The sequence below is a fragment of the Rousettus aegyptiacus genome, unplaced genomic scaffold (genome assembly GCF_014176215.1).
Source record: "Rousettus aegyptiacus isolate mRouAeg1 unplaced genomic scaffold, mRouAeg1.p scaffold_m13_p_4, whole genome shotgun sequence".
Classification (NCBI taxonomy): domain Eukaryota; kingdom Metazoa; phylum Chordata; class Mammalia; order Chiroptera; family Pteropodidae; genus Rousettus; species Rousettus aegyptiacus.
The window spans coordinates 26,746,686-26,773,373 of NW_023416307.1; the positions used below are offsets into that span (position 1 = coordinate 26,746,686).

Here is a 26,688-nt window from a genome sequence, read left to right on the forward strand (position 1 = left end):
AATAAGCTTGTATACACTTTTGTGTGTGTGTGTGTGTGTGTGTGTGTGTGTGCACCTCACCTCTCTGAGAGTATCTCAAGGGTGGAACTCTGGGTCAAAGATAATATACAAGTTTAATTTCATTGAACACTGCAAGATTGCCCTCCAAAAATGGCTGAACTCATTTAAAATCTTATCTGTAGTGACTGTGGATCCTTATCAGCACCTGATTTTATAATTTATAGTATGTCTGTCAAATGCCCTCAACTGCTATACTTTTCCTTAAAAGTACACTTAATTATTTATTATTATTACTATAATCATCATCATTACTGTTATTGTTATCATCATTATTTTCCCATTTTTGTATTCTGAGTTATGAATTAAATATTCCATTATATGATATTTAAATTATTAGGTTAATAAGAAATTATACCAAATTACAGATATTAGTCAATTAAGTAAATTTAAAGCAACCTAAGTATTAAGAAAATACCAATGAATACAATTTTAGACCATTTAGAGTCCCCTAATCTGAATGAATGAGCTAAAATAATTTATTCACCTAAAAAGAATAGACAAGAATATTTTTTCTCCTAAATATAAAGCAAAACTAGAAAAAGAAATTCAAATTTCTGCTATGGACTGAATGTTTGTGTCCCTCCCAAATTTATGTGTTGAAATTCTAATCCTTAGTGTGATAGTATTTGGACTGGAAATGGTACCTTTGAGATGTAATTAGGCCATGAGGGCTGAGTCCTCATAAATGGAATTAGTACCTTATAAGAGAGACACCAGAGAGATTGTGTTCTTTATCTCTGCTCTTTGCCATATGAGGAATAATTAAATCTGATGACAACTATCGGTACATAACTTAAATCTACTAAACATTGAAGAAAATATTGTATAATAACACAAAAATTTCAGTTAATTTTGAAAAATCATGTTTTAATTATATTTTAGTTACACACATATTTTTAGTAACTAACTAGTTTACAGTTTTAACATACTTAGCAAAGGTAACTAGAATTATCTTAATCCTACTATATATGTTTAAAAAATTGAATCCAGGATATAGTAATATAATAAAATTAGTATTCATTTTGACATAGACTGTGCAATAACTTTAGATAGAAGTAATCATATTTTACATAAGAAACTAATGAAGAAGAAAAATTATAAGTATGGTGAAACTTAAATCCAGATGTTATCTCCCTTTGGCAACTGGAATTGATCATGATCTTCATGACCAGGTGATCTCTATTGGTTCATTTATAGTAACATCATTCACTGTCAGATCAATAGTTAATATCTAAAAAAAAAAGTAAAATGGCAATTAATTGTTTAATCAGAAACATTTTTCAACAAAGACTATTTCCATAAATAAATGTTCTCTAAGTAAACAAAATATGCTTTGTTTTTCTTTTTCATTTGGATGAATTTTTATTTCAAAGTGTTTACAACCATTTTAGCAATAATCTCACTCAGTTCACCCATTATACAGATGATGAAAATAAGTCCCAGAGAGGTGGAGTAATTTTCAAAAAACAGTGATAATTAAGACTAATTATTTCTATTACTTTACTCTTTATCCATGAGTCCTACATATGGAATTATTCATAATTACACTGCATAAATCTTTATACTTCCCACACTCAAATATTATCCAGTCATTTTCACACAAAATTTAGATTAGAAATGTTTTCTTTTTCATTGATTTCAAAGGGCTTTATAATGCTGAAACTATTGTCGATGATATCAATTTTGTGTGTGTAACTTTCTCTCAATGGAGAGAATCTCAATTAGACCATATAAAAACTAAGATTGGAGGTGACTTATTAAGCCGCTATCACCAATCATCTGTAATATGATGATGTCATTAGACCTTACCATTGCTGCTTTTTCTCAAATACTCTCAGAGATGTATACAAAGACTCATATCATTTTAGTTGTGCAGATGTAGCCTTAAATTTCTATCAAACAATTATAAGAGCTGGTTTCTAGAATACATGTTTTTTGAAATCTACCTTTACAGGAGATAAATTTATAGAATTTAGAATTGGAAGGCGCTTAAGAAATTGTTTACTTGCATGTCATTATTTAATCGGAAAGAAAAAAAGCCTGAAGTTATTTGTTCAAAATAAAAAGCTAATTATGGGCAACAAGGGGACTTTAATATAAGAATTCTGACTCCTTGTTTAACCTGTGAATTATATCCTCATACGCCTGAGTGTCAAATTATTCATGAGTGCTTATAGGTAATTCTATTAACTTTGCAAAGATTTTCAAATATATTTTATCTAAGATATATTAAAAATTGAAATGTAGGCATTTTATTTTTGAAAAATATTAAATTTTGAGAGATGACAATGATTTATAGGTTTAAGGTAAATTTAATCTTGCTTTAATTGTATCAAGACAATTTTAAAACACATGCTATTAGTTTGATTTGTATGACAGCTTATCCAGAATTATAATATGGAAATAGATACGGAAGTTTAATGAAAATAAATAAACAAGAAAAGTTATAGTAGAACCATAATTATCTCTTTTTTTTTTTTTTTAGGGCTGAGAAATAAAAGACATCTATGTAGACATTTTGAATAGCTTCATTAAAATTTTTTTTCTTATGTCACTTACCTCCTGGGTTGGTTCTGAAACAAATTTAAGTGACGCTTGATTTCTGTTATATTTGAGAGTAACCTCAGTAACATTCGTTGTTCCTATCCCCCATATATTGATGAATCCGAGCCTCATTTCATTTGTGTTTATATAACCACTTTTCAATATAGTGCTTGTCAAGGTGTTCTACAAAGACAAAGAAATAATTTAAATCTGTCATTTGAAAGAACAATTAAATCTTTAAAAATATACATGTCTGTTAAGCATAATATCTTTAATACTACGGCAAATTGTTTATTTATGAGGTATGTTAAATACTAAATATAATATATGGCATAAAATTTCAAATATTATTTAGTACAATTATATATAGATGATCTAATATGAATACATACCTTATTTAAATTAAATTGTGCTGAGAAATATTGGCCTTTTTCATAGGTGTCTATAAAGAAAAAAAAAAGTGGTATATTTATATTTCCAAAGAACAGTAAATACTAATATATTTTGCTTCTCTTTCCCAGTATAAAAGTATCGAAACCATCAATGCATATCTAATTTTTTCTAAGTTTATTTAACTTGTTTAAACACAGCCTAAGAGAACACTAAAATATGAAAGATGAGCCACCAAGGAAGGTTCTAGAAGGACAGGGTAGGCAATAAAATAATATTTGTAAAGAAAAATGAACATGTTGGCAACTTATTTTAGTGTCATTTAAGAAAAATATGTAACTTCAAGATTATTACAGGTCAACTCTTTTCAAACTGATCAAATATAGGGTTTAGCTCTACCTATGTAAAATATAATCTTACCATATTTTAAATGCGTTTAAAAAATAATCTCACAGCTATAATATATTAAGTGCTTACTTTTTGTCAGATTCTAAGTACTTTATCAGTTTACTCTGAAATATGTATTATTATTGTTCTCACTGTACAGAAAAGTGAGCGTCAAATAAATTAAATAAATGACCAAAAGTGAAACAACAAGTTACAGATCCTCCTTGAGTTAAAACGGGGTGACATCCCAATAAGCCCATTAGAAGTTAAAAATATAGTAAGTCGAAAATGTATTTAATACACCTAAAACTATAAACATCACAACTTACCCTATCCTACCTTAAACATGCTCAGAATACTTACATTAGTCTACAGTTGGGCAAAATCATCTAACACAAAGCTTATTTTAGAATAAAGTTGAATATTTAATTTATTAAATACAGAAAAGATAAAACACGATATCACAAAAAAGCTGACAACATAGTACCCTTTAGAGTATCAGCTGTTTACTATCATGATTGTGTGTGCTAACTGGGAGCTGCAGCTCGCTGCCATTGCCTAACATGAGAGAGTATCACACAGCATATCACAAGCCCAGGAAAAGGTCAAAATTCAAAATTCGAAGTACGGTTTCTACTGAATGTGTATCAGTTTTGCACCACTGTAAAGTCGAAAAATCATAAATCAAGCCATCATTAAGTAGGAATCATGTGCATTATCAAGGTCTGGAATCAAGGCCAGTTTTCCCTGACTTCTAAGATTATGTTCCTATGTAAAACCAAACTGAGTGTAAGACAGCAAGGCAAAAGTATAGGCAAACGCATGTTTGAAACATGTTAGAGTAACTTTGGAAAAGCAACATTTTTTAATTCCTTTTTTCACTTATACATGTCAGGATTGTATTTATTTGTTCTCTGAAATATTGCCTAACTTGAGATTAATTTTGCCTTTACTAAAATTAAATATTCTGTGTAAAATGTTTTTTCTCTCTATAAGAATGTACATGTGACATTACTTTTAATTTTTCAAATTTTTAAATTTTAGTTGACTGTCAACATTATATTAGTTAGGTGTACAACATGGTGGTTAAACATTTATGTAATTTACGAAGTGATTCCCTGATTAGTCTAGTATCTGCCTGGCACTATACATAGTTATTATAATATTATCAACTATATTCCTTATGCTATACTTTACATCCCCTTGACAATTTCAAAACTACCAATTTGGATTTCTTAATGCCTTCACCTTTTTCACTCACCTCCCAAACCTGCTCTGGTACATGCTGAGTCAGCCCTTTGGGTGTGTCATTTGTGGCGCTAATTGGGGGGTGTTTTGGTGTGGTGTAAAGCTGGCCCCAGGGTGTGTTGATTCTGGGGACTCTTGGGGGGGGGGTCTCAGGTGCAGGCTTGTGTCAGCCACTCCCTGTGCCCAGCCTGGGGCCCCCTGGTAGGAGCTACAAAGCAAGCTGCAATTAGTAGCTGCCTGTAGCTGGAATTGGAGCATCCTGGGAGAGGCTATGCTCTGAACCAAGGCAATCTGCGCATGCCATATTTAATACGCATTTTGAGGCAAAATATTTTAGTTTTAAACTTTAAATACAGAATTATAACATCAGTTTTTAAGGGCAATTTTTAAAGTATAGAATGATGAGTCAAAAGAACACAAAAGTAATAGCTAGTAGGAGGTTATATACAGTTTTGTTGTTTTTAATAAGACAAAAATACCATGAATGACTTAGTGAAGGGTACATATATATTTTATATGTGTATATAGTAGGACAAATTAACACTTTACTAAGCTACAAATTTGTTAGCTAGAATGGTCAAAAATTACTTAATGCATACTAGTTTCAAAATAGTTTGACTTATCTCTGATTTTTTGGAAGAAAGAATATGTCAGCAAATAATAATATTTGATAAGATTTAAATGAACTTAAAGGAGAATGTAATTTAGATGGGTGCCTAGCAACTAGATTGGCAAGCTTACTGTGACAGAAAACTTCTTTGAAGATTCTAATCTAATAATGCCAGAGACACTAAGCACTCGTTGTGTACTGTTACTGTTTACTCAAGAAATGACAGGGGTTTTTTTTGAAATCATTATATATATTTAATTATAATAAATGTAGTGAGATTATAAAATATAACCAAAAAATAGATATAATTGGTCAAAATCATTTGTTTTGCCTGCATGAAAAGATCATAGAAATATCTGAGTTATGCTCAGTTTCTTTCCAGTGATTAGAAAAAAACCTGCCATAAAACTTCAGTAGGGTAAAGTTCATACCAAGTTCCTTCATCTGTATATATTTATTTATTAGGAAGAGTCAGAGAAAAAATTCTTAGAGAAGCTGCCTTTCTTGCCGTTAGAAGGAATTTACTCATTTTGTTGGGCAATAAGATTCAAAGATTCCAAGGCAAGGATGCAAATTACACATACCTCAACTTTACACCCTATGAAATTGTAGGCTAAATTAAAGTGTATCCTGCTGGGCCCAGGTAGGGAAGAAAGGCTGCAAACCCAATAGAACTTCAATTAGTGTGTTCACTAAGGTAAGGACTCTTAAAATATAGGATTTTAAAATTTAATTAATTGATATTTCAACTTATAAATCACAAAATACTTGGAAGAGTTTTCTTTAGAGTCTTGATTGCTAGTATATGATTCTTATATCAGCTTTCTGATATACTTTATTTACTAATAGATTCCTATTTCTTATGCTTGTAAAATATTAACCATGATGTACCTGAAAAAATGAAAGATATATGTCTTTGCTTTTAATGTAAAATCTCCCATCTGTGCATCATTTAAATTGTAGTGAAATGTCCCATGAGAACTTCAGTTCCACCCAGATGTTATTTTTATGACTAAGGTTTGTATGAAGAAAATATTGAAAACTCTTATCCAATAGAGCTGGTACTGTAAACCTAATCCTCTACCAGTATTTACTTAACAGCATAATAGTCACCTGGAAACATTTTACTCAAAGACACATTCCTGGACTTCTTCCCAAATTAAAAGAGTTTAGATGGGCCTCAGAATCTGCATTCTTTACAAACTACCCCCAGGGGTTCCAATATCAAGGGTCAACAGAGTGCACACTGCTAAAAGTTTAGTAATCAGTCTGGTCTTGAGGAAGAGCCATGGAATAAAAATAGATTTAAGTCTGAATCCTGCTAATTTTCATGTCGATAATGCTAAATATTAAAAACAAACAAACAAAAAACAATACAACATCATAGCCAATAGTACAGAGACCAAACTTGAGTTTTATTTCTGGACTATCTCATGTTTTAGAGACATCCTTAACACCACACGTGTTGAGTCTATTATGTAAACACCACTGGGCTAGTTTCTAGGAGTACAAAAATAATCGATATATAATCCTTGCTGATACAAATCTCTAGTTATTCAGACACAGTATAGATGAACTATATTTAGGATAAAAAAAAAGTTTAAGTATTTGTAACACTGTTAAATTGATTCAAATATTTATTAAACTATTTTAGCTTTGGATAATTTTCTATTTTTATTTAGCTTCCAAAGTATAGGTGGCATAAAAGTAATGTGATAATATGCATGTCATCAATTACATTTATCTACTAAGTGGAATGCTTACCTATAGTCTCTCCATCATCCCAAAACAGAGATCCTTGTGCCATATGATTATCATCTGCAGCAACAATGAGCCTCATGTAATTTTGTCGACTAAAGGAAGAAATAAAATAGCCTTTGTTAAATAAGTTTACAGAATAACATGTATCTTATTATGATATGACACCCATGTAAGTACACAAGGGAACACAACTAAGAATATCAAGGAGAATGCAAACTTATAGACAAACAAAATAAAAACTCTCCTTTTTTATGATTTCATGGGAATGGTATAAACCATAAAATCCTTGACATTTAATAAAAATATCATACATGTCTTTCAATCTCAAGGGTTCGTCTACTGTAATAAATCAGAAGTGGGCTCATTTACAACAATTAAAACCATATTAAGTTTATCGATATATTTATTCTTCTTTCTGGTAATCTTGTCATTGACTATTAAACATGAAACTATTATAATAGTTTTTTTTAATCTCACATATTAAGACTTCCTCATTTCCATATATAAATCACTGAATTATCATTGGCAATTGTTAATAAGAATATGTTTTGTAGTCAGCAAGTTATAAGTCCTATCTTTGGAATGGATACCTCTCAAGTTTGTGACTACATCGAACTGTACAAGCAAGTTGGTTTGACAGCTTCTTATTGTTAAGGAAGGATTTCTCAGACAAATTATACTTAGCTATCTGCCTTTTCCAATCACAAATACCAAAATTTGTACTGCCGAGGAAGTCTCCTAAAATATCCAAACTATCTAGAGTTTAAATCATAGCAACTTGATATCTTCTATGTAAAGCATGTTATAACATGAATACACATACATATACATATGTATTTCAGTTTAGTTTACTGAGGTGAAAGATAACTATATCTTATTAGCAACATTAAAAATCTGGTTTAACCACAATCTTCCAATGTATTTTAAATCTGAGATTGAAAAGAATTTCATGGCTTGCATTCTCCTATATACCTAAACTTAATATCCAATATCCTATTTACTTTACCTCCTACACATACACACAAAATAGCCTCCTTCTCACTCATAACAAAAAGATTATTTGAGGAACAATTTACAAATAATTCCTTCCGTGAAGCCCTCATTTTTCAAGTAAAATCATTTTTCTTATCTTAATTGATACCAGGGTAAACTATTGATAGAAATATATCTGGATAGTTCCAGAAAATAAAAAGAGACTATTCACATCAACTGGAGTGTAAGCATGTAGATCACCAAGAGACTGGAAACAGCATGAGAAGAGAGGAGAAAGAAGGACTAAGTCCTCTAGAATCTGAATGTCTAAGCCAGGAATTTAGGCAGTAAAAATAGAGACTCTATGACTGATATAAAAGATTCACTCTTACATTAGTCACAGGAGACATAGTGGACCCTTGATCCCTATAGAAAATCTGAGTTATCTTCCATCTTTATATAGTACATGGCTACTAAGAAACACATCTGGATCTTCTGTGGGCAGCAGTGGACTTAGTAGCTTGAAGATGTAGTGAAATCAATGAATATCTACATTTACACAGACTAAAGTGAGTCAGGGAATATTTCACGGGACTGAGAGGGAAGCAAAAAAGAGAATAGGAAAGAGGAAGGAAAGAGAAGCCCCCTGAGCAATATTTGGTTAAAGTTTTAAAAGGTTTATTTAAAAATTATGTTTTCATGAAGTAATATTTCTTTCCACATGTCATAGGCAGATAAAACAATGAACTTAGGTAAGTAGTCATTCAAAATATATGACATTCATTTGTCAATATCTTTGCATATTTATACAGAGGACATTAAGGTTTAGTTGGTATATTATTCTGTTAATCTTTCTTACTATGAGAGAATATCATGTTTAAGACAATTTTCTATGAATCTTTCAAGTTTTCTGTACATCTTACACATAGAGGCACTAACAGTTTTTCTTCTGAACCATCCTTTAAAAGATGTTTTTAAATTTAACAGTGTTACAGGACGGGGCAGTGTTTGTTTGTTTAATTAGTTTTTAAAAATTACTGTCCAGCATAATAAAGATAATGACTACCTTCAAAGCAAAGAATGGACAGGTTTACTTATAGCCCATTATAAAAACTGAGTTTCTGTGAGTCGGAATTCTTTAGCAGCAACACAAACCTCCTGTATGTGCAGGACCTGCCTGGACCACTCCATGTCACACCCATGGGACTTGGGGGACAGGGAAAACTGAAGCAAGCTTAACAGTCACATTTCTTGGTATGCCATGAGTAAGAAAGGGCTTTGCTTTTGACACAGCATCCATGAAACTGGCAGACTAATTTGTATTCTTGGAAATAGGGCAGAATCTCAGACCCTTCCCAACCAATTCTTAACAATTCTAGGTGATGTACCTTGAAATTTAATCTGAGCTCTGTAAACATTTCACTTACCTGTAAAATGTGTTTTGAGCAGGCTCTTGACATGGTAGGATATAACCACCACGGACATGTAGGTTTATTGTATATAAAGGAGCATCAAATTCGTGAAATGTTCCTCTGACACCAATATCTTGGCCCTGAAAATCCAAGAGTTGGAAGGAGAACCAAAACAGCAAGAAGTAGAATCATCAGCAATATTGGTACTTGAGGGGCACATTTATAAAATCAAATGATACATTTTCAATTTTAAAATAAAGACACAGATGTTTATTTAGAAAATTATATTTAAAACATATACTTAGTCCTTGGCTTATTGATAACTTGAAAGTAATTTGCCACTACTTATTTTTGTGGTGCTCACATGCAGAAAATGTATGGGTTTTTGAAAGGTCACAAAAGCTATTCTTGACACCACATACATTATTCTTGGAAGAAATGCATTACCATTAATGATCGCTTTGCATATCCAATAAAGGGCAATGACTTTTTGGTGTACAACGTATACTCTCCATGTTTATTTGGTAAAATAAATCAATGACTACATAATAAACGATGGCAGAATAAAAATAATTCTCTTTTGCTGTGTGTTGATTTGATTAAACTGTAATTAGCAAGAAATATCTGACTCTTTTAAGTGAAAAGTAAACCAAATAATTCATTAATAAAAATTAGTTTAGGATCAAACTGTTAACTGTTTCTATTAGTCAATTCCTCAGAATTCATTAATTGCTTACCGTGTGGTAATCAAACCACCGAGCATTAGGGACATAGCCTTGTACTGTGTAAGTATCCTGAAATTTAAAGATATAGTCATTAAAGACATACAAATTAGGAAAAAAATATTTTGTGAACAAAAATATGTGGTAGGACTTACAAGTGTTAATACAGGGGTAACCAGAAATGCTGAGCCCCACAAGAACTGCTGAAATACATCCCAGGTTGGCTTTTCATTAAAGAACCTTAAAAAACATTTATGAACAATTAAATTAAAGAACTTTATCTTTTCTGGATAATATGAAATAAATATTTAAATCACATTTCACTGTACGGACTTTTTGGATTAAAATGAAAACCAAACTATAACACAAAAACAAAAACAATTTTATGACTTGGAATTTAAGGTGCAGTACAATACTTTATGAGTAAATCTAGACTATGACTAAACTTCCTGACAAAATGCAGAGAATTGTGATGGATGTGTAAGACAAACTGAATGAGAAATCTCCTTTGAAGAGAACTCACAGAAGTACAAGTATTAACTTTTCCAGTAGAAGATCAACAAACTAGAAAGCAAAAGTTATACACACCCTCGTAGAGAATTGTGAAACAAGTGTGCTATAAGTATCTTTAGTTGGTAACTATGAAAAAAGTTTGCCTGTCCTACTTGAATTAGAGCTCATTAAATAGTGGATTTATATGTCCTTAAATGTTATTCCATATGCTAATAGATTTCTGAATTTGAGATATAAATGGCTGGGAAAAATAAAATCTGCTTTTTATGGTTTGAGAATAAGCATTATTAAATGTCTACATTTTTCCTCTAATTAAAATGGAAGTGCACAATGAGATACCACCTCACGCCTGTTAAAATGGCTATCATCAACAGGACAAGAAATAAGCGTTGGAGAGGTTGCAGAGAAAAAGGAACCCTCATACACTGCTGGTGACAATGTAAATTGGTACAGCCACTATGAAAAATGGTATAGACATTCCTCCAAAAGTAGGAATAGAACTATGACCATAAGACCCATTAGATCCCTTTCTGGGACCTAATTCAAAACAAAAAGTTCTAAAACATTTATCTGTAAAGATATATGCATCCCAATGTTCTCTGTAGCTTTATTCATGATGTCCAAGACATAGAAACGAACAAAAAGTTCTTTGATAAATGATTGGAGAAAGATATGGTACATACATACAAGGTAATATTACTCAGCCACAGGAAAAGATAAAATGGATGAACCTTGAGATTATCATGCTAAAAAAAAATAATTCAGACAGAAAAAGTTGAGAACCGTATCATTTCACTCATATGTGGGATATAAAAACTGAAATCAACAAACAAGACAAACAAGCAGAGACTCATGTACACAAACAATAGTTTAGGAATTACCAGATGGAAAGAGGCCCGGGGAAGGTAGATAGTGGCAAAGGGAGTCAAATATATGGTGACGAAAGGCAATTTAACCTTGGATGATTAACACATGATGCAATGTCCATATAATGTATTGAATTGTACACTTGAAACCTATATACTTTATTAACCAATGTTACCCCAATAAATTTAATAAAATAAAATTTTAAAAAATGGAAGTGAAAAAATTTGTGTTTTTTTTTGTTGTTATTATTGTTGTTCTTTTGTTTTTGTTTTGTTTTGTTTTACTCTAAACTGAGATTAATGCCAAGATGAACTGCTGGGTTTACTCTTCCATGAACTTCCAATGAAAGTAAACGCTCAGGCATTCTCAATCAGATAAGAGTCTGCACAGTTAATAATAATGATTCTGGTTGCGGACTCAGTCCAGAGCTAATACTTTAACTATTCTGGGACATTAATAGGGAAATGACAAAGGGGGAGAGGCAAGAGATTAATAAAATGTTACCAGAAATTAAGGAGGCATTATGGTTTAATAAAGCAACTAGAGAGGATTATTTGAAAATTTGAATCTAGAAAGAACTTTTTTTTTTTTTGAGAAACCTAGATGTTTTATTAGAACAGAAGGCAGTTTTCTTTTTTTTTACTGGTTTATCAATAGTGCAGTAAAACAAATCATCTTCATCAATTACTCTGATAATATATGGTACACAAGAAGCTAAGTATACTATGATTATTTCAATGTTATTTTTCTGTATTTTTGATTGAATATGTTTGTGTTTGTAACATCTACAATAAGAATTGGTTTGTATTTGTCTTAAAAATAAAATAGGCTAAAAATTTTCAATTATGATCCACAGAATAGAACTTCAAGACTTGGCCAATATCAGTTTGAGCTTCAAGGAGTGAATCCAAAACAATTTTCTAAGGAGAATGTTAAAACTGCTCTAAGGTACCCCGTTAGCACACCTCCAAGAAGAGGCGAAATGGACTTCTTCAGTCAGAAATTTATGTATGATAGATTTGCTTAACTGCTGTAAACTTCAGTTAGTTCAGTCATAGCATAGAGATAATACTGTGCTAAAAATATTTTGAAAATATTCTATGTAAATCATTTAGAATAACACTTGGTATGCAATAGCTATTCCTAAGAAGAATAATTACTTCTTAATAACTGTGGTTTCATTTTCAAAGACATATATTAGTCTATTTGTTAGAAGGTTTATTTATGAAAATATTTGTTAACTCAAAATGTATACTAAAATAACAATGAAAATTTATAATTTAAAATATTGTATATTGTACTAAATGACATTTTTGTTTTAATTAAGTAAAAACTATCCCTCTGTGTAGGAAAATATTTGTACTTACTCATGCAAAAGAGGTCGAATAACAGTACCACCATGAGCATGAGCTTCATGCATCTGTGTATAGAAGAAGGGCAATAAAGTGTATCTAATATTTAGAATATTCCTTGACATTTCAGAAAAAGTTTCATTCCAGGAAGGAGGATCTTGTCTCTGAAACAAACCAAATTGAAGTAGACGTTAACTTTTGTCTTTGTTTAAATTATTATTTTCAAAATGCATTTGGGGAATAAAAAGTAAGGAATAATATTAATTTACTGCCATGTGCTATATACTATCTTCATAAAAATCTATGCAATAGTATCTCTAGCTCTCACAATGGAGAGTGCATGCACAAGATTAACATTTTAATAAGAAAAATGCAAATTAAGTCCCTGACTTGATTTAGTTTAAGTGATCATATGTAAAGAATAGTTCACATTTGAATGAGTGACAAATATAATATCAATAATGATGATACTCAGTGTAGGGGTAAAAAATCTAGGAGAGAAATGAAATGCTATACAAAAGTGGATTGAAATAAAGAGACATACAGAGCCCATCATGGTAACCCTGCACATTGTGTGTTCTCCTGAAAAAAGAATAAATTATGGTACAAAAGAATTAATAGTATAGTAGGCAAGGAAGACCTAATTAATGTTGGAAAAGAGAAAAGAACATGTCAAAGTCTGTCCAGAATACAAACTCCAGATAAAAAAGACTAAAACTGATACTGAAGATATTGAAAGTCTGTTAAAAAATGCTGCACTAACTAGTTAAAAATAATACACAGTTAAAGCGATTAGTATTTTATATTTTAATTTGTACCAGGGGAACAGAACAAGGCTGCCACATAACTCCAGAGGCAACACTTTCAATATTTGTCATTGTTGTTGTTGTTGATGTCAACTGAAATAAGGCCCTTTAGAGCTGTGTCGTATCTATGAAGATACCAACTTTTCTAGATTTCAGTTGTAAGAATGCTTACATGATGACTATTATTACTGGTATATGTAGTGTTAGAAAGGGCACAGACTTAAAAATTAAATGTTCCAAGAACTATTAAGCTGTATTTGATCATATTACTAGTTTCAAAGTCAAGTAAAAAGAGACAAAGATTGTGTCTGTTGCTTATCAATTTCATTGATGTCATTTCAGTTTTAACATGTGGTTATACAAGCATATAATTCTAAGCCATATATTCCTAAATTAAATTTTATTATCTCACAAGTAAACTTAAGTTGAGGCTTCTGTTCTTTAGATTTTTATTTAGAAATTCTTCCTTAGTCTTTGCCGCCTCCCTTTCATCTTCTTGAAAACTCCTGCCACATTCCAATTTTAGGGTCTTTCACTTGTTCCCTCTCAAATGAAATTCTCTTCCCTCACCTATTTATATGGTTGATCTTTCTTATTCAAATCTGTGCTCTAATGCTAATGGCACTATATCCAAGAGCACTTCCCTGAGTACCTCTTCTAAAATAGAACCCCCATAAATCTCTATCACTTTAACTTACTCTAGTTTTCCTTTATATGCATTTATTTGTATATGAAATTTTATATAAATACATATATAAGTATATAAAAATAAGTATAAATATAAATATATACATAATTATCTATTATCTCTTCCTTCCTACATTATATGAATCAGTAAGATAGATTTTATAAATATTAGCTAGTAGATTCTCAATGAATACTTGTTAAATGAATCCCTAGTCAGGCTTCTATTGATTCATGCCCCTCTCTTAATATTATAACTTTCTAAATTGCATTACTGGCAAGTTTTCTTGTTAAAATATTTTTATTCCATCGTTATATCTCTACTGACCAACTTTCAAATATTTCCAAAATATGATCCCATACTGCCTTCCTACCTGTTGATAATCATTTTTATTATTTTATTATCTAAAATAAATCCTCTCCTCTTTTTTGCCTAAAGTTTCCCAAGTGGCCCAAAACTTTCAAGGACATGTTGAGCTCTACCATTCAATAACTATGGTTTTTAAGGGCAGCTTTGTCTACAACCCTTCCGTGAAGTGCTTTTGATAATTTATCTTTCCTCTGTATGTCTTACTGAAAGTCAATATCACAAAATTTAGCACTTAGTTAAATATCGCCTCTAATTGTCCATATTTTCCATAATTTTAATATTGTTTCCTGTCTCATTCAAGTTCCTCCAGACAACTTAGTACAAGTATATACTTGTGTTATGACACAGAACTAAGTTGTCATAATTCTCTTTTCCTTTTTCTCCCTTGATTTCTCAATTCATTGTTTTAACAATTGCCTTTTAAATCTCCCAATTTCTTGCATTGATGCTAATATTTAAAATGACTAAATGACTTTTCACTTTTAATTATTTAGTTTGTAGCTGATTTTCTTATTGTTCTATTCCAGTTTGGAAGAAGTCCCAGAAGCAGTTTTTTGTTGTTGCTTTTTCTCTTTCCTGGCTATTCCCAAATTATATAGAACAGCAGTAAATATGCCAGCTAACAAGTCTTGAATCCAAAAGTATAAAGAATAACTCAAGTCAGAAAATTCTCAAAATGACGGACTTAAAGATCCTTGGTAAATGTGCAGAGGTTCAAAGCACTCATCTCGAAATCAGCCAGGTAGGGTACTACTGTGGTTAGTGGGGTGAAAGGAAAGAGAGTAAATGCAGTAATTACATACCCTAGTATTTGCAATATTGTGATTTCTTGAGTATGGATAAAATGATCCAAGTTGCATCCAACGGGCACAGAGCTGATATTCTGAATCATTGAAGAAACCACAGATGTCTGCTCCCGTCTACAATACATTGTTACATTTAATCAATTTTAATAGTTTCTTAATATTTACAAGTTATGAAGATAAAATAGAGCTACTTACATATGATATTCCAAAGAGACTAAATTCCATCATACCTAAAAAGAAAAAATAGAAAAAATCTTAGAAAGCTACTGTTTCATATATTTTGATTTTTTTATATTTATAAAAATATTCCATTTCTAATACCAACTTCTAATTTGATAAATATTTTTCAAGTTATTCACATACTTTTCTATCATTTCTTATTTTAATATTCATACCTTTTTTACTTTATAGTGTTAATGGAATTTATAAAAATTAGACTATAGGCTTCCTTTTAAGATGACAATTTCTCTATAATAATGACAAGGCTCATCATTTGAAACAAATTAAATCATGTTTATTAAATAAAATCCTCTAAGGAGTGATCATTTTAATAAAATAGAATGTATGTGATTTCCCAGCTTTTCTTTTAAAAAAATATTTCTGAACATTAATTGTTTTCTTTCAATCCTAATGTGAATAGTAAAACATTTTTTAAGTCTAGATCTGAAACAGAAAAGCATCCATTTCCCCTTTAAAATGACATATTTACTGTTTATCCAACCTTCACTAGAAAACTTTTTCAAAAACTGCTTTAAATTTTTGAATTTCCTTAGTTTGAAATGTTTCATTCTTCAATATCTCTGAATAATTCTTATTCCCTAGAATCTAGAATTTCTATCCATTTTTATTAACTCTATATGTTATTTTTTCCCAGCTCCTGCCCTTTCCAAACAGGAAATTGAGACAAAAAGAGATTAAACTATTTTCTCAAAATAAACTGATTGGATATCATCAGTTATACATGGCATCCCAGATTCTGCTTTCTGGACCACTGAATTTTTCATAGTACTATTTGTAATAAATGCAGTGCCAAAAGCCTATTTCTGAGATGGACTTACAGAGTAAGAACTAAAACCAGCAAGTGAACACTTAATAAAAAACTAAAAAGAATGAGAAAAATGGTGACTCTCACATACCAATGATGGATTTGTCCAAATTGTCCCATCTGGCATAGTTGTCTCCAAGCCAGTGTCCCACCCATCGTCCACTGGTAGGAAATGTGGAACGAGAGATAACAATTCCTCTTTTGCCAGTTGTTTTATGCAATGCACTAATATAAAAGAAGAAAGATCTGTGAGTCTTCATATTAAGTATTTCCTTCAGATATTTCTATTTATAGACACTTCATTAAAAAAGAAGGATTTTATTTATGCTGTTTCTTATTACAACTTCATGTGTAGCCCTTTATCTGTATGTCTTCTCTCACTATACTATAAAATCCTCATGGGCATGAAGGGTATCGTTCTTCCCTTCCAACATTTAGCAGAAGATATAACTAAGTGGTTTGCATTTATTTGTTCAATAAATACAAGTTAAGTCAACTACTGGTATTATCAAATCAACCAACTAATCATTTTGTGAATTTTTTGAATGAACTCATTTTATTCTACTTAAATTGTTCTCTTGAATAAAACTCTACGCTCTATTGATTGTTTCAATTCTTCCCAATTATAGCTTGTCAACACTTAATCTTCATATTACTCTGCAGAGAACCTTTGCCTGTTTTAGAGGCTAAAGAGAGCAAGGTTTTACTGTGTCTTAAGAAACAAAAGTAATTGTTCAGTTTCAAAAATGGGAGCTCTTCAAAGCCAGATCAAGAGAATGAATTTTACAAATTAAGTTATCACTTTTTTCCTTTTGTCCCCTCCTCTCTCATTGGAGAGTGATTTTTGAGACTTACTGTGCATTCTAGTGGCAAGAATAACAAAATAGGTAGTATTCTATATTATCTACATCTCTTCTTCTCTGTTATATTACACCATAAGAATATCTAAAAACATATTCACTATTATATTAATTGGAAAGTAAATGTTTATTTTTATATTACTCAAAATAAATTGTATATGAATAAGGACTACAGAACTATCTCAAGAGAAAAAGCTTCAATACCAATTAGGCAGACTTGACAATGCAGTAACAGGCTATCAACAGTATCTAATAATTTATTTCTTACAGCATGGACCAACGTGTTTGACCTGATGTGCTTATATGTAAAGCTTCTTCAATGAGACCTTGAGACTCTTGAGATTAAAGACTTTATATTATTATTATTATTTTTTAAATCTTACACATAATACAGTACTTGGCTTATAATAGTAGGTCAAGAAATTTTTGAATTAATGAATAAATAGCTCAAACCAAAATTATAGGAAGCTAAAAATGTTTTAAATAGACATAAGATGATATATTGAGCCATCTGCTGATAATGAAAACAATGTTTTATTTGTTAACTTAAAATTTCCTACTCATATGTATGTCTCTAAAAAGGTCATATCAGAAAATCATCTTCATTATTTACCCTCTATAACAAATATAAAAGATCTAGTCGATTTAGGAACATTAATATATTGATATACATCACATATATTTGCTGACATTTAACAAGAAATAAATGTATATTTATAGAGAATAAAAGAATTGATAAATTTAAAATATATTAAAATGTATATTCTAAATTTAATCTACAAATGAAATTAATTTTAGCTATTATAAAATTATTTACAAGTATAGTGTTGCCACGAATTCTTATTTTATTGACATGCAAGAAATACATATTCTAAAAGGAATTTTTTCTATCTGTCTTACTTTTGTGAAAATTCTTTACTGGCACTTTAAAATAACAGTTGAACATATGCCTTGTTAGATTTCTGATTGAGAATAATTCTGCTTAAAGTATTTTCAAATAATTTTTTTGAGGGAAATCTAACGTCTTGCATTAGAATAACCTCTGTAACCCTTCACATAATATTTCTTATTTGAAAAATCATGTTGCCACTAAAAATATAATTTAAAATCCTATCACTAAACATATTTCCTAAATATTTCTGGCATGTTCCAACTTTACAAATGGTTTAGTCACAATATAAACATTGCAAGAAGAGATCACTTCCCACAGGACACAATTCTCCCATCTCATGAACATTTATTTTTCCAGGTAGATATATTACATAGAAAGCAATATAATTTTCCAAGTTGCTAACTAACCCAGTCTATAGGAATATCTGAGAAAAAAAATTTATATCCATTGACTTTTTTATATCATTCTGAATTTTTATTACAAGAATCTTAAGCATTTACTTAAAAACTATATATTTAACACATCTAGAACTTCCAAAGAGTCAGAAATCTTGATTTTGCTATGTACTCTCTAATAAAAAATATTAGCAGTCTCTAAAGTCATTCAACATATTATCAAAGATGAAAATATAGAGTAAATAGTTTATATAATCCTTAAATAACTTTCTGAAATTTGAACACACAGGTAGTTTTTAAATTGTATTTCTCCCTAAATGTGAAGTATAAGTTTCATTTCAGTATAAAATTGAATTTTAAATAATAACAGTAGATCAACTGAAGACTGAAAATTTTTTATGTGGAATTTAGATATGAAACTTTTATATTTGCTACCAAGTTTTTTTCTCTAAAACTGTTTGCAGTTTCTAAAACTGATTATTTAGCTCTTGTTTCTCAGTCTGCTCATTCTCTTCTTTCTTTGGTTTGCCTGTTTGTTTCATGTTAAGCAAACAGCACAGTAGTAAGAACTAATTAAGTATCAAATGGGTGCCGATTTGAAAGATGGAAAATGAGTCCATGACAATATGCAAATTGGGCTAGTTAACTCAACATTTAAAACATTAATCTGTACAAATGTGGTTGAAGATTTACTGAAAAATTTGATACCCAGAAGCAAAATTAACCCTGAAATAAATTTATTATGACTTTATAGTAAAGGACGTGCTTTGGAAGATTGTGTTGAAACCTTCCTCATAATGCTACTTAAGGGTTCAATTGTACCTTAAATATTCCCAAATACCTTTGTATGCCAACTATTAGAAATTTTGCTACATTTCCCTTGAATTTATTTATACTATTTTGATAGCTGTAGTAGGATAAGAATTGATTCATTTAAATTTACTAAGCATCCAACGACATGTCAAGAACCATCATTAGATTCCATATTATGCTCTAGAAGTTCAATATCTTGCACTCTGAAGAAAAATATTTTATTTCAATTTTCCATAAATTATACATTTCATCTTAAAATGCATAAGTTTTGCCAAAATTATGAGTCAATTCTCAATATTTTTGTTCTTTTTAATGTGTATAGTTTTGTGGTAAAATGAGGTTAGCTGAGGATAATTGTGCTCAAACATTATGTTCCAGTAGGATTAACTGAAAAACTTTTTCCCAATAAGATGGCATTGTTGATGACCAATTTTTTCACTCTTAAAAATGATATTTTCTAGTCTTTCTACATTATCTTAATGTGCCTATGCTTGAATTTGATGAACAAAAGTGTGGTCATTTATTCATGTAATATCTTAAATAATTCTAGGTTGAAAAAGAGTTTGGTGTTAGAAATAAGATTAGCACTATGTGAGGAAATATTATCCATACTTTTTAATTCAAAACTTTTTCATTCTTTTACCTATATCAGTCATATACTAGAGCAGCAGTTTACAACCCTGAATGTTCATTAGAACTACCTAGGGAATTTTTAAAAATTCAGATGCTTAGGCCGTACAATAGACTAATTAAATTGGAATTTTTAAAAAATCGCCAAGTAATTCAATGTGTGGTTAAGAGCCAGTAATCTAGAGCTGCATCGCGTAATATGGTGACCACTAACCACATGGGCTATTGAAAATTTCATTCCTGAGTTACTCTAGATACATTGCTCAAGAGCCATATATGTTTAGTAGCTACCATATTAGACAACCCAAAATTATCATTGCAGACAGTTTTACCGGAAAATGCTAATAAAGACTTGATACTCAAAGAACGGCCTATGATCCATGATCTTTGGCCTCACATAAGAGTTTGTTTAATATGAACATTAAAGTTTCAGAAGCTCAATATCATTCACACATACTCTAATTGGCTAACAAATTTAAGTAACAGATTTAGCCAAACTTTAATGTCTTAATCAATGATATCAAAATATATGTTATTTACTTATTTCTTCATTCAAAACTACATTGAGCACCTACTAATTGTCATGTACTGTGCTACCATGTGCTGAGTACACAGTGAGGACCAAAATAAAATGGTTCATGATTCTTTTGGAAATGGGATGTTAATTACAAGCAATGTTACTCATGAGAGAGGCGAAAGAGACAGAGAGAGAGAAGGAAAAAAAACATAATTTTTCGAAGTGTCATGAAGGACTAAGTAATTTATAAAGAACACTGGGGGAAAAAGTGCTACCAGATAAAGTCAGCAGAGTTTTGTTTGTTTGTCTTGTTCATTTGTTGTTTTCAGTTTCGTATCCCACAAACAAATAAAAATTCATATACACAGACAACAGTTTAGTGGTTACCAGAGGGAAAGGGGGAAGAAAGGGTGGTAGGCAAGGTTAAATAGGTCAAATATATGGTGACAGAAGGAAATTTAACTTTGAGATGTGAACACACAATGCAATATATATATGAAGTATTATTGAATTGTACACTTGAAACTTATGTTATTTTAATGACCAATGTCACCTTCCAAAATTTTAATTAAAAAATAGATGAACTTAAAAAATAAAACAAAAAATAGATAAGGTCAGCAGAGAACACTAAAAGTAACATTAAATCTAATATCTAAAAAATAATAAAGAATCAGAAAGAATAATTATGAACACTGCTTACTCAAAAGTAGGTTTCCCTTGTGACCATCCATACAGATTGTGAACATCGTAATGCAGAACTTTTGATCCATCACTAAGAATTTGCTCAGTTTCCATACACATAGTTCTGAAATGTAATCCCCTATCTCTTTTCGTGAGTTCTAGGGAGAACCAATAAACGATATTACTATATTATAAAGTGACTCATATTAAAATGTATAAAATATAACTATATATTCTTTTGGCAAAGACATTAATTTTTGTTTAAAAATATTATTGATCTTTAATCATTTGTACATGTCTATAATTATAATTGATTGTAGTTACAATTATAACTGAAAAATATGTGAAAAATTTTACTATACTCAGTAACAAGAATGTTACAAATTAACATGAATTAATAAGAACCAGAAAAATAAATATAATCCTAAATGTCTATTACATTTTATTCACTTAGATGAAAAATACTGATTAAATCGATTTAAAAAATCAATTTGGTAACCTAAAGCCTTGGGATTAAGAGCCAGGCAAATGGTATACCAACACTATCTTTTGATTCACTTTTTCTCAGTTTAAGATGCATTTTTCAGAGAGTTGCCATCACTTTATGTTAACAGTATATAAAATTTACTGCCTATATAAGAGTATGAGGATGAACACTAAGAGACTAGACCTTTCCCTTCCAGATCAGAGACAACTAAAAGAGTGTTAACAGTCTTTCATTTTTTTCCTTGTAAAAATTTTTTTTTTGATTTTTATAAAAGTCTATTTTTTTTACCATAAAGAATATTGAATGTTTTCAAATCTGGGAAGATCCTTAAGAAAATCAAAGTAACAATTTCAAAAAAATTTAGAAATACATTGATATAAATAAAACATGTTTCTTGATTTTTCATATTAAATAGTATTAAATAATATTGGCAATGGGTCAAAGTGTCGTACAGCATGTAGTTGGGTCATGAGAATTGGGAATGTGAATCCTTTTCCCTACAACATGATATATATAAATCTAATAAATAAATACATACATAAATAATAATATAACATCAAAGACAAATGACGATATTGTACCTGGTGCATAAGGTGGAAAATTTAGCTCTGAATTTCTGCATTGATTATTAACATATCCATTTACAAAACTTGATGGTTCATTCATATCCTAAGAAGAAGAGAGAAAAGTAAACAGAAAACAAATTTAGAACATATAATCTCAAAAGAACTAATTCAGGGAGCCAATAAATTAAAGCAGCGTATTTAAATAATGAAACATTTGCTTCCTATTCTAAAAAGCAAAAATATAAGGCATCTCAATGACAATAAAGAATTTAATTGAGCTCAAAGTTTAACATTTTTATAGTTCATGCCTTCTTTTGATAAACATAAAATGCCCTACTTATCCACTGTAGTTATAATATACACATAAAAGTTTTCTAGGCATAAAATTAAATTATAATAGTGAATATTTTCCCACACCCTCCCTCCAAAACTCATGCCTGGGAGCCACCCTGTATCAATTGCTTTTTTTAAAAAAAGCCACTGTTTGTGGATTTTAAAACCACAAGATATAGTTTACAAATACAGAAGACTCCAAAGAGTCCTGTTGGGCACACATTTTAGCATACTAGTACCACATATAAATGGACCACCACCTAAATATATACCTCCTGAAGGTGATTTTTCCACCTGATAAAAGGTTATCTTTTCTGGATCAAGACATCCTTGGGGAAAGTTTTAATAGAGTCCCTTATAGTACATAACATTATACATCAAATAAATGTATTTCCCATTAATTTAATAAATCTGTTTTGTACAATCTTATATCCTCAGGTTTGCACATCACAGCACCTTTATAAAGGTTTCTTCAATTTAAAAAAAAATGTAAATTTATATATAATTGTTAAAAACGCAACAAAGAAATATCACCTCCAAAAATCTAGAGAAATATTATATAAAATCCCCTGTATTAAATATTTACATGTAGTAGACTTTTTTATGCTATCTTAAGATAATATTATTAAAAATCTTATTACTAATATTTGAAGTGACATCTAAAATTATAAGATTATCTGAGAGAGAATTTTGTCTAATTTATAAGGGGTTATGATTTCTTACACCAAAGGCAGACAGTTGAGTGTGAGATTTATACCTAAACTAAAAGGAAATAAAATAAGCATGTGTGAAAGGTTAGAAAAACAGGCTATTTTGGTTCCTTGGTCAAGTTTAAAACATTCAATTTGAATATTCGTGAAATAGCATTTATATACATAAATTGAATTGTTAAAACTGCATTTTAGAAGTCCTTTTCAAAAAGAAGTTTCATGAAAAAATGAATGAGGTAATTTTCAAAAAGAATACTTTCTTGATATTATTAAAATCTAGTTAGAAGTTTGCATAATCAGTACACAATTCATAGCAGAATATAAATTATTCACAGTTTACTTACAATCCACAAGCCATCAAACTTCATTTGTTTATTGTAGAAATCTATAATTTCCGTTTCCCACCACTCTGCTGTGGCGTTCCTGAAGAAATCTGGAAAAGCTACATGAGCTCTGGAAGCCTGTAAAAAAATTTAGATCCACAAGTATTAAATAATAAAAAAGACTATCTGTGTCTAAGTTAGACATTGAGCTGTCAGGTTCATAAGTTGTGTACAAGTGATAATGAAAGCAACCAGATATCAACCCTAATTACATAAATGTATACAATTCTCTTCAAACACCCCAGCAGCAATGGGGTTAGTAAGAGAGAGAGAGATACATGCAGAGAGAAGAGAGCAGCCTTGTGGTCCCATATAGAATGTGAAGAAACAGTTCAAAACACAGAAATATGTTTCCAGTGCCACTTAGTGTGATTGGGAAGTTTTCTCTCCTTATTTTTAGAGCCGTATTCTGTAGCTTTACCTTTGTGGAGTATGATGGGGAAGGAAAGGGACTTGGCTTAGTCTGTTTTCCTGATTAAAAAAAAAAATTGTTTACCTGGCTTTCTGCCCTTCCAGAACCAATATATTATTCCACCCACCCAACCGTTTATTTTGCTCTCTCACATCTAACCATTCCTATGCTGGCAGAGAAGAGATGATTAACTCCTTTCCCTACCATAAAAAAAAAAAAAAAAGAAAAGAAAAGAAAAAAGAAAAAGGAAAAAGAAAAAGAGAAAGAAACTCCTTATTCGCCAGCCTATCCACATAAATCCAGGGTCAGAGTCTGTGTATTAGAACAGGATTGACCTTCAGCAGGTAAATTGCCTGAAAAACAGCTTCACCCACACACTCCACTGTCACATTTAAGACTATGTAGTAACTGCCACAACAGTCTTCTCTACAAACAGTATATAAGAGGGCATCGTGCATAGAGAAAATGCAGAGTAGGAAATATAAAGGTTAACAAAACATGTATATCATGGGTATTTTTAGATTTAAAAGGGACTTTATTTTATCATTTTTTCCCAAATTATATTCTACTCATAAGGAAAAAAGGCTCAGTGGTGTTATAGTCAATGAATATTTTCAATGAATGAGAGAGTGAGAAAGGTAATACCATATTTTGTTTTATAACTTTCATTATTCTGCTCTTTTCATAATTAATTCTTTTTCTTGTTTTTTTTTTTTCCAGTTGGCTGCTTTTATTCCTTTAATACAAATCATTGGTTATATCTAGAAGTTTCATCAGGTACATATGATCCAAAATGTTTATACCTTTTGTAGAAGAGCATCCCAAGTGATTGTACAAACATCACTGTAAATTGAAGCTGCCCTCCAAAATCTATGTAAAGAAGCTATGCTTACCTTTCCAGTATTATCAATACTACTCAACATTAATGGATAGAACTCCCGTTGAGATAAAACTCTGACTTTTTTCCTCAACAACATTTATTAGGTTTAGTAATTCTTCGACTCTACTTTATAAATAATTTGGTAAGTTTGAAGTAAAAATGGTCCTCTGATGTTTCACACTGAACTTGAATTTTTACATGAACTCATATGATTTAATGATTATAATTTGATATATCTAAAAGACTGATTGCCAACCCATAGTTTTATTGATTTTATTTCTATTGTTTTGAAAGTATTTATTTTCTTTATTTCTGGTCTAATCTTTATCACATCTTTTTTCTAGCTTTGGGCTTAGTTTGTTTGCTTTTTGTAGTGCTTGGAGGTATAGACTTAAATTATTTGACTCTTTTTTAATGCAGGTATTTATCATTAGAATTTACCTGTTAGTATTGCTTCCGCTGTATCCCCTAAGTTTTGATATGCTGTATTTTCATTTTGCTTGTCTCAAAATATTTTCCAATTTTTTTTTATTTCACTTTGACCCATTGATTGTTCCAAAATGTATTGTTTAATTTCCTCATCTTTGTGCATTTTCTCATTTTGCTTTTGATTTTAGTTTTATTCTATTGTGGTCAAAAAACATAGTATGATTTTAATGTTCTTAATTTCTTCAGGCTTGTTTTGTGACTTAACGTGTGATAGATATATCCTGAGAATGTGCCATGTGCTCCTAAGGAGAATGTATATATTCCACTGCTTTTTGGTAGAATGTTCTATATATAGTCTGTCAAGTTTCTTTGTTGATATTCTGCCTGGTTGTTCTATCTATTATTAAAAATGAAATGATAAAGCCTCTTTATCATTTAGTTCTGTAAATGTTTGCTTTACATATTTAGGTGTTCTGCACTTAAGTGCATATATATTTATAATTATTATATCTTCTTGATGAATTGATCCTCTTAGTATCATATAATGTACTTATTAGTCTCCTGTAAGAGTTTTTGACTTAAAGTCTATTTTATCTGATATAAGTATATCCAATCCTGCTCTCTTTTGTTTGCCATTTTCATGGAATATCTTTTTTCACTCCTTCACTTATAGTCTATATGTGTCTTTAAACTTAAACTGAATTCATGTAAACAGCACATATAAAACTGACAAACTCTTACCTATACTACCTAAGATAAAAAGAGAGAAAAGTCAAGAAAATAAAATCAGATATGGAAGGTAAGACATTACAACCGATGTCACAGAAATAAAAAGGATCATTAGAGACTACTATAAACAATCACACACCAACACTTTGGATGACCTTAAAAAAATGAATAAATTTCTAGAATTATACAACCTAATAAAACTGAATCATGAAGAAATAGAAAATCTGAAAACATCAATTACTTGCAAGAATACTGAACCAATAATCAAAAAATTTCCCAGCAAAGAAAATTCCAGGACCAGAAGACTTCACTGGTGAATTCTATCATACATTTAAGAAAGAATTAATGCCAATCCTTCTCAAACTCATCCCAAAAATTGATGTGAAGGGGACACTTCCAAACTTATTTTAAGAGGTCAGCAT

General features: G+C 30.4%; 1 protein-coding gene across 2 annotated transcripts in view; it reads right to left on the reverse strand.

The window, feature by feature from the left end:
• Nucleotides 1-1,222: 1,222 nt before the first annotated feature.
• SI (sucrase-isomaltase) overlaps nt 1,223-26,688 on the reverse strand; it is a 78,642-nt gene continuing 53,176 nt past the window's right edge. For both annotated transcript variants that reach the window (XM_016162022.2, XM_036219328.1), the window contains 14 exons: nt 23,778-23,894; nt 22,406-22,493; nt 21,357-21,495; nt 16,641-16,774; nt 15,700-15,734; nt 15,502-15,618; nt 12,854-13,002; nt 10,262-10,346; nt 10,122-10,178; nt 9,400-9,524; nt 7,004-7,092; nt 2,997-3,046; nt 2,620-2,787; nt 1,223-1,291 (listed from right to left, as the gene is read on the reverse strand). In XM_016162022.2, coding sequence (XP_016017508.2) covers nt 1,223-1,291; nt 2,620-2,787; nt 2,997-3,046; nt 7,004-7,092; nt 9,400-9,524; nt 10,122-10,178; nt 10,262-10,346; nt 12,854-13,002; nt 15,502-15,618; nt 15,700-15,734; nt 16,641-16,774; nt 21,357-21,495; nt 22,406-22,493; nt 23,778-23,894 — 1,422 coding nt within the window. The remainder of the gene's footprint in view (nt 1,292-2,619; nt 2,788-2,996; nt 3,047-7,003; nt 7,093-9,399; nt 9,525-10,121; nt 10,179-10,261; nt 10,347-12,853; nt 13,003-15,501; nt 15,619-15,699; nt 15,735-16,640; nt 16,775-21,356; nt 21,496-22,405; nt 22,494-23,777; nt 23,895-26,688) is intronic.